General features: G+C 55.2%; 1 protein-coding gene across 2 annotated transcripts in view; it reads left to right on the forward strand.

The window, feature by feature from the left end:
• The window catches only part of SHF (Src homology 2 domain containing F), a 62,631-nt gene that overhangs the window by 24,133 nt on the left and 22,987 nt on the right, over positions 1 to 15,511 (forward strand). For both annotated transcript variants that reach the window (XM_034782836.1, XM_034782837.1), the window contains exons 2-3: positions 6,098 to 6,227; positions 14,367 to 14,585. In XM_034782836.1, coding sequence (XP_034638727.1) covers positions 6,098 to 6,227; positions 14,367 to 14,585 — 349 coding nt within the window. The remainder of the gene's footprint in view (positions 1 to 6,097; positions 6,228 to 14,366; positions 14,586 to 15,511) is intronic.

Genomic DNA, 15,511 nt, shown 5'->3' on the forward strand with positions numbered 1-15,511 from the left:
AGAGACCAGGGTCCGAGTCACCTGGTACTGGATAGCCCTCCTCCCCTTTTGGAATGCCAGTGGTTTTCCACTAGAAGACAAGGGGTTCCCACCTTACACAAGAGCTATATAAGGCAGGGGAGTGACATCATCGTGGTTCTTCTCTGCCTCCCCATCCAAAGAGACACTGAAAAAGACCAGGAAGCAAAAACTGAACTGAGGGGAGAAGGGCTGAAGCCAAGCTGGAAGGGCGTCTAGCTTGTGAGTAATAATACCTGAGGTCTCACGAGGGAGACCAGTGCAGCAGCTTTTCAGGACTTTCTGTAATCTGCCTGCAACAGTATCTGGGTGAGAAATAATATTTGTAACCAATTTCTTTAGTGAAACTAGCTTAGTTTGTATGTTTGGTTTCATTTGCTTAGTAATCTTTGTTTTGTTGTCTACCCTTTTTACCACTTAAAATCTGCCTTGTAGTTAATAAAATTTGTTTTGTTTATAATATAACCCAGTTTCTGTAATTTCTAACTGGGGTATGGGGGAGGCGAAAATTGAGGAAGGAGGCAAATTTCATAATATACCTTTGGGTCTGCACTCCCAGGGAGGTGGACACCTGAGTGCTGGGGCAAGTCCCTTAAGCTGAATCTTCCCAGAGTTGATCTGCAGCTGGGTGTGGCCCTGCCTGTGTGTATGTTAGAAGAGGCTTTAATAACCTGGCTCAGCAAGACCGGTTAAAGGGGGGCCATGCTGGCAGCACAGGTAGACTCAGTGGTATCTCAGCACAGCAGGTGACTTCCAAAGGGACATAACCTGTCACATGGAAGTCAAATCCTACTGAGGAAAATAGAAAGGAACATAAATTGGCAAGTATAATTAGGCCAGCCAAAAAAGAATTTGAAGAGCAACTAGCAAAAGACAAAAACTAACAGCAAAAAATGTTAAGTACATCAGAAGCAGAAAGCCTACGAAACAATCATTGGGGCCACTGGACGATCAAGATGCTAAAGGAAGACAAGGCCATTGCAGGGAAGCTAAATGGATTCTTCACGTTGGTCTTCACTGCAGAGGATGTGAGGGAGATTCCCACACCTGAGCCATTCTTTTTAGATGACAAATCTGAGGAACTGCCCCAGATTGAGGTGTCATTAGAGGAGGTTTTGGAACAAATTGATAAATTAAACAGTGATAAGTCACCAGGACCAGATGGTATTCACTCAAGAGTTCTGAAGTGAAATCGCCACCTCAGTTCACCAACAAAAAATGGGGGCTGTTCCTGCCAGTTTGCTTCTCTGGATAGAGACAGAGTGAGTCCCGGATGCTCTAGATCCAGAGCCTGCTGCAGCTCCATCCGACCACTTGTGGCCATGCGGCTGAGCCGCAAGCTTCCATTCCGATGTACGTGTGGCCGATTATTCAGAGATGTTGTGTGCTGCTAAAGAGCGGCTGTGCTCCTCCCCAGGCATGGCAGCATTGCAGCAACCATAGCTGTGAGTAGAATGATTCCTGACTGTTCTCTGTAAAGAGCTTTAGGATCGTCTGGCAGGGAAAACACTAGAGAAATGTAAGATATTGTTTATAATAATAATAATAAATTGTCAGCCTCCTTTTTGTTGTGTTTTGCCACATCACTGACCAAACGTGTGCATGTACACATTCCTGCACTGACAGAAAACGCATTTCCTGCACTAATGCAAACGTCCCAGTGCGCTCTGGGGCGGGTGAATCTCACGGTGAGCTGGGGGCCCTTTGTGGGTAGGGTAGGAGCTGCAGGGCTCAGAATGGACAGCATGGGAGGTATTCCCATCCATGGGACCCTGCTCACTTTCCTGCTGTGTTCCTAGGCTCTGGCTATTGTTGCTCGGTTCACAGGACAGGAAGGAGGAAAAGGTTTTGTTTTAAACAGATTATAATGAATGCACTTGACTCTGTGACTAGCCCAGGCCTGTGTCACACAGCAAGTGACCGTGGGATGGCGCTGCGGCACCCAGGGGCCTCATCCACATGTATCCTCTGAATGCAGCATTGGTCCCTAGGGAGAGAACTATCTGAAGTGGAAATGCTGAAACAAATATGACACTGGGCACAGAGGGCAGGGGTGACTGCTTAGTGCTGATCCCGCAGGAGATCCAGTGAGTGCTGTGGGGCTGGGATGACCGCGCAGAGTCGATACCACAGGAGATCCAGTGCGTGCTGCACCTGGAGATGAAGATGAGAAGTGGAAATGAAGCGCATCATGCTCGGAGGGCCAGTGGAGGTGGCAAGGCAGGTCAGATACTGCCCTGCACTCTGCACAGCTCGCAGGGGACAATGGAGGAGTCAGGGAAGCTGGGAAGATGGCGGCACAATCCCCGAGGTGGGAGGCAATGGGGTTCGATCATCTCAAGTGGGAGGACGAGTCATATTCATGGTGTGGGAAGATGAGGCAGGTTTGAGACAGGGCGGGGTTTCAGACTGATGTTGGGGCCATCTGGACTTGGGAGTGTGTGGCCTTTTGGCCCTGGGGCTGGTCACTTTTTGTTGGGGTCTTCAGAGGCATCCAGTCATGGGACAAAAGGGATGGGGCAGGGTCCTGACAGTGCTGAGTGTGGGCTTCTAACTGAAGGAAGGCTCTGCAGGAAACCAGACTTCGAGCACAGAGCCCTGGCCTGTGCTCAGCCCACATCTGAGGATCCTGTGTTAGACCCCCCTGGAGGGGCATAGCCTTGCCTGAGCCATCGTGAATCCTGGTCCTATGGGCAGATCCAGGGTGTCTCCCAAAGCGGCCATGTGCCTCCTGGAGCAAGCCAGTGCAGCATTGTGCGTGGACTGGTGTGACCCCTGTAGCCAGCCTCTGCCTGGGATGATGGGAGATCCCAGTGTCAGGTGTCTGAGGAGGGGAGATTGCGTGCCATGTCTGGGGGCACTGGCTGGCTTCCAGGGCGGATGCGGGCTGAAGATCCAGAGTTGGAATAGACCCATCAGCTCCCACCTCACGCACCTTCCCTGGGTCTGGGCAGGCCTGGGCCTTGCAGTGTGTCACTGCAGGTCTCCTGTGCTGGGGACATGGGTGGGGGCTTCCACCCTTTCCTGGGCGGTGGTGGGGGTGATTCCACAGCCCAGCCCAGTTCATTGTCAGGGCTTGGCTTCAGTCTGGCTAGGCTAGAGTTTGGCAGAGGGGTGTAGCTGAGTTGCCTAACACCATTATCAGTGCCAGTCTGGATGTGCCACAGATATCGGATTCTGCTCTGGGCTCAGCCATACCCGCTGAGGCTATAGCCTAAGGGGGTGTGGTTGCTACTCAGGCCCCATGTGCAGGTGCTGAGCCTGGTGCAGGGGCTAAGGGGACGAATGTGCCTTCCCATCCAGGGCTGCTCCAATTCGCTTCTTGGCTGTGCCTGCACCTGTGGTCTTTGGGCACAGAGCCTGGGCCTGGGCCCTGCCCTCCACCCCATAGGCCCCCCCCTCCAGTTCTGTCTCTTGGCAAAGGCCTCTGTGGAGGGGGGAGTTCCCAGTGGGCCTGTTGCTCTGTGCAGCAGTTTGCAGACAGACCTTGGCAGGTCGGGATCCTGTCTTGTGTGCGCTGGGCAGTGGGTTCTACCAGCCCGTGGGGAGAAGGAGATGGGGGCCTGCAGTGGCTGGAGCAGAATGGCATGTCTGCAGCCCCTCGTTCAGCCTGGGATTCCCCTGCCCCAACCCAGGCTGTATGTGCCGAGGCAGGGATTCTGTGCCGTGCAGCAGCCCTCCCTTCAGGTGCAGTGTTCAGTGGAGCTCTGCAAGAGCCTCACCCTGAGGAGAGGGGAGGGGACAGCCAGGGCTTTCAGCCCCTGCCAGCAATAATGCTGGGGCTCAGGCTCCTGTCCCCTCCCTCACACTAAGATAGCGTCTTCCCCCATCTCTGCGTCTAGGAGCGAGGCTTGTGGCCCCCACGCCCTCAGCTCTGCCTGGGCTTGGCAGCTGTTGGTTTTGTTGTGCAGGCCACAAGTGGCAGCTGCCATGTTCCACAGCTGCCTGAGGGGCTAGTGCGGTGGGGCCTGCTCCAAGTAGCAGGCGATGCCTGAACTGGCCAGAGCCCAGGGCAGAATCCAGCCTCACAGCACACTGGCTTGTCTGAGTTTAAGGATCCCGCCATGGGGCTTCCATTACTTGCCTAGAGCAGTTTGTCTGCAGCCTCCTGGCACAGAGCGCCCCTTGCTAATTAGCCTAAAGTTTCCCAGCTTCAAATCCATCCCATTAGTCCCAGTTAACCCCCTTGTAATTCCCCTATCTCTTACCTGTTCTTGCCCTTCAGGTGCTGCTAGGAGTATCCTTTGGCAAGGCTCTGTCTGTCTGGTTCTTTGGCTCTGTCCCTGTAATTTGGTTCCTGGGTGTCCCGCCATCTCTTCTGTTGCAGATAAAACTCTTGGACTGTCTTTCTGAATACCCTCCCCACCCCTTGTGGGCTCTCTGGTCTGTGTTATCCAGAACTCCGGGTCTGGGAGCTCCCACATCTCCCACCTTCTTGCTGCCCAGGGATGCAAATAAAAACACATTCACGGGCTCTGCTGCCTTTGTCATGAAGCCAATTCATACCTACTTGTCCCAAAGTGGTGCAAATGCTGGGATATTCAAAGCTGGTCTGGAGGGAGCCCTAGAAAATACCCATCGAGAGCATTGTTGACGTGCCACCTCTCCTAACTGGTGTTTGCAGTACTCTTGATGTGGAGCTGCCTGCCCCCCAGTGTGTGCAGGAGGACTGTGCGTTGTGTCTGTTATGAGGCAGCGGCAAGGTGTGCGTGCACATGTATCTTTCCAGACTTGCACATAACTATGGGTAGTCGCTGGGAAGCAACTTGCCCAGCTCCTGGTGCTGCAGCCCCTGTGGTAGGTCAGTCAGTAACCCAGCTTTGCGCACCCCCAGGCAGATAAGCGCTGTAGTGAGTGTGCTTGGGAAAGCCCAGTGCTGGTGCTGTGTGATTGACAGTTGTGTCATCAGTGAGCATCTGATTAATAAAAGTGCCTTCATCTGTTTGGTCTCCAAGCCCGATTGCTGGGGGACAAAAGCTGGATGGTTCCCACGGCTGGGGCCTCTGGCTGGCGTCTGGGAATGCAGTCTGGCTGCAAGGTGTCCCGATCTGCCCTGCCGCTTGGTTCATGGAGCCAGCCTGGCTCCTGGCCCAGAGCCAGACACAGGTGGGAGTGCCCCATTTGCCCAGATCAGTGGGTGATAGGCGTATTCTGCCCACGAATGTGTCTGTGCTCTCGGCGGTTCCTGATCCATGACCCGTTAGCTCCCTGGTGCGCTGAGCATTTTGCTGGCCATTCTCCAGGCCATGCAGACCTGCCCAGGCCCCCTATGCCCTTTCATTCAGCAGCTCACTCCATACTGGACAGAGGTTCAGTCTGCTCCAAGCAGAGCTTAGGGACATCCTGGGCATTTGGCCAGTGACTTCCCTGGAGCCAGGATCGTGGCTAATGGTGTGAGCCAGGGCCTCTCTCCAGCAGAGCTCCCCACATCACTAGTACTGGGGCGGTGGAGCCAGTGGGAAGGACCCAAGTCCTTGGGTAGAAGTTCCCTGGATTTGCAGGGATGGAGAGAGGACAGGATGTTCCAAGGCTTTTCTGCTGCCCCCATCCCCCCGTGGGCACTGAGACACTGTAGGGAGTGGGGAGCTCTGCTGGACACTGATCATTTAGAGGCCAGCCCCTGTCCCTCCCCCTCCCCAGGGACCCTCTCCGGCGGCTAGCTGCCTGATCCCATGTACCGTCAGCAGAGCTGGTATGAACCACTCTCATCCTACACTGCACGCACACACTGCCCCACCCTGCTTGGTTCCCATGGCAGGTGGGAGACCCTGTGGGCCTGAGAGGCAGGGGCAGGTTGCGACCTTCAGCAGAGAAATGCCAGGCAGCTGGAACGAAGCAGGAGAGGGCAGCTGTCCATCAGCCAGGAACTGACTCGGACATTTCAGCAGCTCTCTGGCCAGTGGCCCATGAGCATATTTATTGGGGCTCGCCACTCTCTCTGTGACCTGTGCGGGCATAGAGAGTTTACCCAGCCTGAGCAGTTTACCCACTCCTTGGGCAGTGTCCATGCTAGGCAGAGGGGGGCTGGCTGTTGCAGGGTCCAGGTCTCTAACCCTTCCCGTCTTCTCCCTGCTGGCAGGTGATTGTCCTCGAGGACTATGCGGATCCCTTCGATGCCAAGCAAGCAGCCAGTGGCCAGCCGGGGCAGGAGAAAGTGGCAGAAAACGATGGGTACATGGAGCCCTACGAGGCCCAGAAGATGATGGCCGGTAAGGGCAGTGTTTTGTACCACGGGAGTGGTGCTGCTGAGCTTCGCTGGCTCCAGGCTGTCCCTGCTGACCTCTCTTCATGCAGCCTGGGACAAGGGCCTGTGCTGGGCTGCAGGGGAGAAGGGTCCTTGGCATTGCATAGACTTTGGCCCTCGCTGCAGGGGGAGCTGCCCTGGTCTGGCGCACGACTTTCCTACCACGGCTATAGCTAGCCTGATGGGCAGAGCCCGTGCTGCCAGGCATGCCCTGCTCAGCCACTCCGCGCAGGGACTGCTGTGTCCATGCAGTGCGGTGCTGGTTTGGTACAGGCACAGGGCACTTGGAGTCGGGGAGGGGAAGAGGCAAAGTGCTGCTTCCAGGCTCTGTGCATTCTGGGTAGTTGTCACACATTGCGGGGTGCCTGCCGACGTTGTGTGAGACTCTGAGACAAACTCCCATTGTTCCTCCTGCTGCATCCCATCATTCATCTGGTTCCCAGGAGCCCAGGCCATGTTCAAACAGCTGCAAGCAGCACACAGGAGTCTCTGCTGGGCGCTGGGATACCAACCCCTGCCAATCCTGCAGCTGGGTGCCGTTGGGTGGGATTGTCGATCACCATGACGGTGCCACCCCAGATAGCTACCCCCAGGGGAGACACATGGACCTAGGCAGATGTTCCTGGATGTATTCCTAGACCAGCTGCAGTTGGTGGAGCAATGTTTCTTGGCCTGGGCGACAAGCAAGTACGGGCTTGGCAGGCTCATGGGGCAGAACTGGGATGAGCAGCAGGGGCGGGTGGGGGGATTATGGGGCAGAGCCGGGATGAGCAGCAGGGGCGGGTGCGGGGCTCATGGGGCAGAGCCGGGATGAGCAGCAGGGGTGGGTGGGGGAAGTTCATGGGGCAGAGCTGGGATGAGCAGCAGGGGCTGCAGAAGGCCACTGCCCTGCATGGCTGTGCTGTCCTCTCTCCCCTCCCCCACCCCCAGAGCTGCAGCTCCAGGTATCAACACAAGGGTCCTCCTCTGAGGGGATGCGCATGGCTGTTACCGTGACAAAGCCCCAGCTCCCAGTTGCTCCCAGTTAGTATCCAACTGCTTTCATGTTGGTGAAACAGGTATTCGTGCTGCTGGCAGGGAACATGGGCTGCTGCCCAAGCAATGCACAGGAGGGTGGCAGCTGTAAGCTCTTGGGGTTCCCAACATGTGTAGGGGAGTGACACAGACCTGCCCAGGCGGGTATATTACCCCTGGATCTAGCCGTGTTTTCAGTGTGTCACTGAAGGGGCTGGGTGGAGTCTCTGCCGAAAGCTGCAACAATTTTAGAGCTACGTAACGTAGAATATCTCCCCCATCGACCCCGGGTCGAAGGACACCGGTCTGTCACTGTGTAAGAGGAGACAAAGAGCACAAGGCGTTCTCCACTGAGGTGACTTTGCCAGCGAGAGCCATCTCAGGAGCGCTGGCTCCCAGCTTCCTCGCAGACACGAGCTGTTTAGAACTGGTTGGGGTGAGAAATCCTGGAGCAGACAGTAAAGGAACTTGTTAATAAGAGGAGGCGCTAGTTTGCGTCTTACGCTTTTCTTTTACTTGGAGCCTGATTTGTCCAGATCTTTTCCTCACCTTTATTTTGAATCTGCACTTCAAGATCTCTTAAGCAAACGTCACTAGAGAGATGTCTGAGTGCCTCGTGCTGAGGAGATGTTGAACTGAGCGGAAGCTGGTGAAATGGGGTGCGCTGCTTCTGTGGAGGCAGCAGGTCGGTGTAGCTTGCAGGCGCCCAGAAGAAGGGGGACTGGCCATGCGAGTGTAACAGAGCAGGGGGGTGTACATTGCTAGCCTGCAGAGAGAAAGAGGGGGGCTCACAGAGCCTGGAGTGAAGTGCCTGTGTTGCCTGCAGCTATTGGCTGGGGAGAGTTTCCTTGGGGGGGCATAGACGGGCTCCCTCCTGCTGTGAGTAGATGGTAGCAGTTCATCTCAGTTCTGAGGTAACCCTGATAAGTGTCACACGGGGCCATTGCTGGGACCCAGATGCCTGTTATTTTCTCCCCCTCCAGGGTTTCGAGTTCATCTATAGAAAGGGGTGTTGGTCCATGTCCTACTAGGCGTAGCTGGTCACCTGGGCAGGGTCATTAACATGCATTTGGCCCCTGATGCCAGGATCTCAGAAATTCACCCACTTCATGCCATGAAAAAGGGCAATGGACATTCCCATGGACGTTAATGGTGTCATGGTTCCAGCTGTGGTCGCTTCCCCGGGTTAGGGCCCCTCATGTGGCCAGGAGAAGGCGCCGGGAAGGGACCTGCAGAGCTGCAGAATTGCTGGCGAGGGAGAAGTGTCGGGAAGGCTGAAAGGAAGGTGGAGGTGTCTTGTCACAGCTGGAGACCTCCGAGAGATCTGCCTTGTGTGACTGGTGCTGGGTGTGTCCCTCCCAATGCTGCTCCGCTGGCAGTGGCAGCATCCCCTTCGGACTGGCGAGGGACGGGTGCTCAGCTGAGACTGAAGGATGAGGTACAGCAGGAGGAATGATGGTAGTTTGACCCTGAGTCCCACAGGCATGGGCCACTGCTGGCTGGGGTTGGAGGTGGATGGACCCTCCTGCTCCTTCTGAACAGCCAGAAGATGGGCCGCCAGACCCCTGGGAACTAGGGTCAGGGAGGCTTATAGTTTGAAAGCAGGGTTCAGGAGAGGCCAGTGAGTGTGTGACCCCCTATGGATGGTGCTCATAGCATGCTGGGCCTGTGTGCCAGTGTGTATTCCAGCCCTTCTCGCTGCACTGCAGTCAGGTGGCTTCCTAGCCCCACACAGATTGGGAACATTTGAACTGCTCCTGGGAGGGGAAATTGTTTTGTGCTAGCGCCGGCGAGATGCAGAGGGGGTTCAAGGATGGGACCTGGAGGGGGAATTCTCTTCTTGGCAAGCGCCCCAGCATATGTTCCTCCAGGGAAGCGCCATCTGTTCGCGCTCTCTGTTTCCAAAGCATCGGCCCTTGTTTTTCAGTAAATGGGACCGCGTGCCAATACAGACAGCGACTAGGGTTTCTCGAGTGGTCTTGTTTGCGCAGATCGCCCTTGAGGTTCAGGCAGAGCGGGCACCTCTTGAGTGGGATCCATGTGGCCGCAGGCTGGAAGAGTGGCGTAGTCAACTATTTCACTGGGTCAGATCCAAACAAGGCCCAGTGCCTTGCAGAGAACCAGCGCTCTCCTGGTGCTCTCGTGATGCTCTCGTGATGCCTCCTGCGCCGTTGGCGTGACCGATGCTCTGGCAAAAAGGAGGAAGAGAATTTGCTCTGCCCAGCCAATGGCTGGGAGCGTGCAGTCTTCAGAGCAGCAACATGCCACAACATGGGGGTGTTTGGGTTGTAATTAGCAACAGAGGGTCCTGTGGCACCTTTAAGGCTAGGTCTACACTACCCGCCTGAATCGGCGGGTAGAAATCGACCTCTCGGGGATCGATTTATCGCATCTCGTCAGGACGCGACAATCGATCCCCGAATCGACGCTCTTACTCCACCAGCGGAGGTGGGAGTAACCGCCGTCGACGGGAAGCCGCAGAGGTCAATTTTGCCGCCGTCCCTACAGCGGGGTAAGTCGGCTGCGATACGTCGAATTCAGCTACGCTATTCGCATAACTGAATTTGCGTATCTTAAATCGACCCCCCCTGTAGTGAAGACCTGCCCTAAGACTAACAGAAATATTGGGAGCATAAGCTTTCGTGGGTAAGAACCTCACTTCTTCAGATGCAAGTAATGGAAATTTCCAGAGGCAGGTATAAATCAGTATGGAGATAACGAGGTTAGTTCAATCAGGGAGCGAGAGGTGCTCTGCTAGCAGTTGAGGTGTGAACCCCAAGGGGGGAGAAACTGCTTCTGTAGTTGGATAGCCATTCACAGTCTTTGTTTAAGCCTGATCTGATGGTGTCAAATTTGCAAATGAACTGGAGTTCAGCAGTTTCTCTTTGGAGTCTGGTCCTGAAGTTTTTTTGCTGTAAGATGGCTACCTTTACATCTGCTATTGTGTGGCCAGGGAGGTTGAAGTGTTCTCCTACAGGTTTTTGTATATTGCCATTCCTGATATCTTGTGTTCCTTTATCCTCTTGCGTAGTGACTGTCCAGTTTGGCCAATATACATAGCTGAGGGGCATTGCTGGCACATGATGGCATATATAACATTGGTGGACATGCAGGTGAATGAGCCGGTGATGTTGTAGCTGACCTGGTTAGGTCCAGTGATGGTGTTGCTGGTGTAGATATGTGCGCAGAGTTGGCATCGAGGTTTGTTGCATGGGTTGGTTCCTGAGTTAGAGTTGTTATGGTGCGGTGTGTGGTTGCTGGTGAGAATATGCTTAAGGTTGGCGGGTTGTCTGTGGGCGAGGACTGGCCTGCCTCCCAAGGTCTGTGAAAGTGAGGGATCATTGTCCAGGATTTGTCCTTGCGGCGTTGGACGGGGGGCCCTGTCTGCCCCGTGTGGTTGTGGGAGTGACCAGGGTGCCTGGTACCCACTGTGCTTTGTAGCACCTGGCTTGTTTGGAGGGCTGGGGCCAGATCAGATTGCCCTGTGTCCTCCAGTAAACGGGTCTGTCTGGGTCACGTCCAGTGTCCTTTCTGGCACATCTCTGTTCGCCCCTGTCTGGCCCTCCACCTCGGTCCCGCGTCCATCTGTCACTCGTGCCTGTCTGGCCCCATGATCCCTTTCCTCTGGTCTTCTGCCCTCTTTGCCATTTGCTGGGATTGTTCACTGCTTCGCTGCCTTCCCTGCTCCAGGAACTGGCCAATGGGAGTGCAGAGCCAGTGCTCGGGGCGGGGACAGCCTTGTGGCTCCCCCACCTACGAGCTGGACCTGCTGGCCGCATCCAGGTTGCAGCGCGGAGCCAAAGCCAGAGGTAGGGACTAGCCTGCCTTAGCCCCACAGCACCGCCAACCGGACTCTTAACAGCCCAGTGGGAGGTGCTGATTGGAGCCGCTAGGATCCCTTTTCAACCGGGTGTTCCGGTCAAAAACCAGACACCCGATCACCCTACCTGCACCCCAATGTCACAGTCAGCAGTGACTCTCAGCCAGTGTTGTAAAACAGAAGGTTTATTAGTCAACGGGAACATAGCGTAGAACAGATCTTGTTAGCACAGAAATCAGAAACATTCAGTAAAGTCCATCTTGGGGGGCCCTCCCCCCCCCCGTCCCAAACCAGGAGACTGACCAGTTTCCCCCAGCCCAGACTCAGTCATGCCCAGCTTCCCTGCCTCCATCCTTTGTCTCTTTCCAGGGCAACTAGGTCACCTGGTCTTTTTGTTCTCCAACACCTTCGGCTGGCTCCTTGCAGAGGAGCGGGCCCGGCCATCAGTTGCCGGGATACAGAGTGTTGGCCATTCTCTGTGCCCAGGCAGCCAGTCAGCAATCACACCTGCCCTCTCGGGGTCTCTGCAACGATCACACACCCTTATCCCACCACAGATACTTGAGTAATACATAGGGGAAACTGAGGCACACACAGTATTCAGAGAAAACATTAAGAACATTCCTACTTCGTCCCAGGGCCCCATGGACTGATACGCTGCACTGTGATGTACCAGGATTGTGCTGCAATGAGGGAGACCTCCGTTCCACGCACAGCCCTGGTTGTTATGCTTATAAGAAGCACACAGAATCTTTTTAAAAGGGGATAAGGCAATACGCCGCGACTGGCGTCTTATGTTCTCACTCCCTTCTTCTTGCGATTAGGCCCATTTGCTCAGCTGGCCTCTCTTATTTACTCACATCCTTGCATACCTCACTCATACAAAGAACAACTATACATCCGTCTACTAAGCAATTAGAGGAAACAGCACAGAGACTGTTGAATAATTTTCTAACAAGCAGCCTTGTAACAGAGCATCATGATTTTGAAACAAATCCATCTCATTTACTACTTTAATTCATAAGACAAATTAATACTAACTTAATAAATCAGGGCAACGTTGTCAGCGATTTTTATTGGGGATGCTTTGGCTAACATGGTCAGTCAGCGCTGCCTGGTGACATGGGGCAAACTCGACTGTTGCCTTTGCCCGCAGTGCTCGGTGGCGAACGGGGGGAGGGAGCTGCATGCGGGGCGCTGGCTGGCTGGAGATGGAGACAGCTGCTCTGTGTTCATTTGGTCCCTCTCACCTGTCTGCACAGGCCTTTTCTCGCCTGCTGCCCCTACCCAGCCTGTCTCCTGCAGCCCAGACACACTCCTGGTTCCACTGGGGTGAACTCACTCTGGCAACTGCAAGCGCACTGGGGACATAGGCCCCTCTCCTCCTCCCTGGCAGAGCTCTGCCCCTTGGCGCTGTGCTGAGCAGCCTGGGCTGGGGGCCTGCTTGGCACTGTTTGCCCCTGGTCACTGTGCCCCAGATGCCCTGGAGCATCTACACGGGGACCTTTGCTCTGGAGTCTGGGACCTTGTAGCATTGTTGACAGGTCCAGAATTGCCTCCCTGTTTGAACCTGCAGCCGCTCCTGGGCCTGGCATGGGGTAGGGGAAAGCAGAGGTGCACTTTGCTTAGCACGGCTATGCCTGCCCGCCGCGCGGCTGCCCACGCTCCATAGTGATGCACATGCCACCTCTGACCTCAGAGAGAGAACTAGAGCCAAGGGGCAGGGGCCACAAGTGTATTTCAAACCCCTGGTAGCCAGCGTTTGCCCTGCGCCGCGGGGAGACCTGAAGCTCAAGCTGTGCCCCGGCCCTGTTCCCAACACCACAGATGGGCGGCACGGTCTGTCATGAACGTGTCATTCTGCACAGAGTGACATCAGGGCTGTCCCATGCTTCCGCCTGGAGAGCCAGGTGCCAATTCACTGACACTAGTGAAGGCTGGGCATCCCCAGGGGATTGCTCGCTGGGTAATAGATCCCTGTCACACTAACTTGATATCTTTTTTTGATAAGATCATTAGTTTGGTTGATGAAGGTGCCAGTGTTGACGTTAACATGCTTAGACTGCCGTAAGGCATTTGACTTGACACCACACGACCTTTGGATTAGAAAGCTATAAAATAACATGGCACACATTGAATTAATTAAAAGCTGGCCAACTGATAGGTCTGAAAATGTAACTGTAAACGGGGAATCATCGTCAGTTGGGTGTATTTCTAGTAGGGGATTGGTCCTTGGCCCTACCTATTTATCATCATTATCAATAACCTGGAAGAAAACATAAAATCACTGCTGGGATCCTGTGTCTAGTTCTTGTGCTCCACAATTCAAGGAGGATGTTGATAAATTGGAGAGGGGTTAGAGAGCCGGGAGAATGATTACAGGATTAGAAACCTGCCTTGTGGTGCTAGATGGAAGGAGCTCAATCTGATTAGCTTAGCCAAGAGACGGTTAAGGGGTGTCTTGATCACAGTCTATAAGTACCTACATGGGGAACAAATATTTAATAGTGGGCTCTTCAATCTAGCAGAGAAAGGTCTAACACCATCCAATGGCTGGAAGGTGAAGCTAGACAAGTTCAGAATGAAAATAAGGTGTAAATATTTATCAGTGAGAATCATTAACCGTTGGAACTACTTACTAAGGGTCGTGGTAGATTCTCCATCATTGTTGGATGTTCTTCTACAAGATCTTCCCTAGGAACTATGATGGGGCAGGTCTCTGGCCTGTGCTATACAGGAGGTCAGACTAGATGATCACAATGGTCCCTTCTGGCCTTAGAATCTATGGGGAAAAAAACCCTGAATCTTCTTCCAGGGCCAGTCATTCCTCTCTACAGTTCCTGGCTTCTCTGGAAGGTGTGTGCAGGGTTCTTTGCCTTGCAGGCTGGGGATTATGGGAAGCAAGGTTGGGACATGGGAACTCTGGGATCAGGGGCTGGGATGTGGGTCACAGGGACATTCAGGGCACCCAGGCATGTCAAAGGTAACTCCCTTATGTTCTGGCAGGTTCTGAGACTCGGTCTTGTTTAGCGAAATGTCTCCAATGTCCCAGAGTGTCTCTCATGCCGTCTGGGTCTCTGTCTGTGTCTCCAGCCCCAACCCTGGCACTGCAGGTGTCAGCCCTGGCCCAGCGTGGAGGGGACTTGGCAAGCTGTGACTGCAGCCAGTGGTAGAGCCCTGTGCCATGCGGGGCGGGGCACTCAGCCCTTCAGTGACATGGTCAGGGCTTGGAAAGGAGCTCATGGTGTTCTCCCTTCTCCCTTCTGCCAGAGATCCGCCTGAAGGGCTCCCTCGAGGCCCCTGGCCAGCCGCTGCCCCTGTACGACACACCCTATGAGCCGGTGCCCAATGGGCTACCCACAGACAGCGAGCGCCCATCCTGTACCCGGCTCCGGGAGTCTCGGCTGCCCCAGGATGATGAGCGCCCACCCGAGGAGTACGACCAGCCCTGGGAGTGGAAGAAGGAGCGCATCTCCAAGGCCTTTGCAGGTGAGGGTGGCAGGGGCAGGGCCCTGGCATGGGGCTTAGCTGCCCTGGGCGGGGCAGGGGCCCTACACTGAAAAGGCCTCACCCTGCCAGTACTCCCCTGGGTCTCATGCTCCAGGAACCCCATCCCTAGGGGCTTCCCGTGGCCTCCTCATCTGTGTGGCATGGGGCAGTTCCAGCCTAGCCTGCCCTGCCCTGCCCTGCCCTGCCCCTGGGCTCACATGCACACTCATTGCCTTCTGCTGCCTGACTCAGTGTCCAGGCTTCCTGGTGTGGCTCTGAGCCCTCCAGTGGTGGGGCATGGGCATCCGTGCCACTCGCATGGGAATCCTGGACTTGGGCCCTGGCACGGAAACTGTTTGGCAGTCTCCGTGGTGAAGCTGCCTGTCTGCTCTGGGCCTCCCTGGGAACTAACTCCTGCATGTTCCGCCTGGCTGATCACGGACCCCAGAGTTTCAGCCCCTAATGCGGGGGCAGGTGGCAGATCCCTTGGGCCCTGCTGGCTGCCATGTTATTGTTCCCTTCTTCCCTGCATAGTGCTACTGCCCCAAGGGCAGGACCTCCACAGCTCCCCCTCCTGGGCTTCCTTGCCCTGGAGCCGCTGCCCTGGGCTGTCTCTGGGCCTTTGGTTTGGGAGTCCCAGCTTCCCCTCCCGCCCCCCATTTATCTCCCTGCTGGGGATTGATCGCATTTGGGCTGGCTAATGGGGAAATCCATGGAGCGCATTAGCGCCCGGCTCCCCCAGCAGCGCTCACTAATTGTCTGGCTCTTATCTTAGCTGCAGCTATGCCAGGGCGTGTGAGTGAGTGATGGGGACCAAGGCTGCGTGGGCCTGGGCACCCTTCTCTGCCGCGGGGTGCCAGTGGCATCGGGCATGAGCCAGGATTGGGGCTCAGCACCAGCCACACTGATTCTTGCACTCAGCTTTG

This window comes from Trachemys scripta, chromosome 10, assembly GCF_013100865.1.
Source record: "Trachemys scripta elegans isolate TJP31775 chromosome 10, CAS_Tse_1.0, whole genome shotgun sequence".
Classification (NCBI taxonomy): Eukaryota; Metazoa; Chordata; order Testudines; family Emydidae; genus Trachemys; species Trachemys scripta.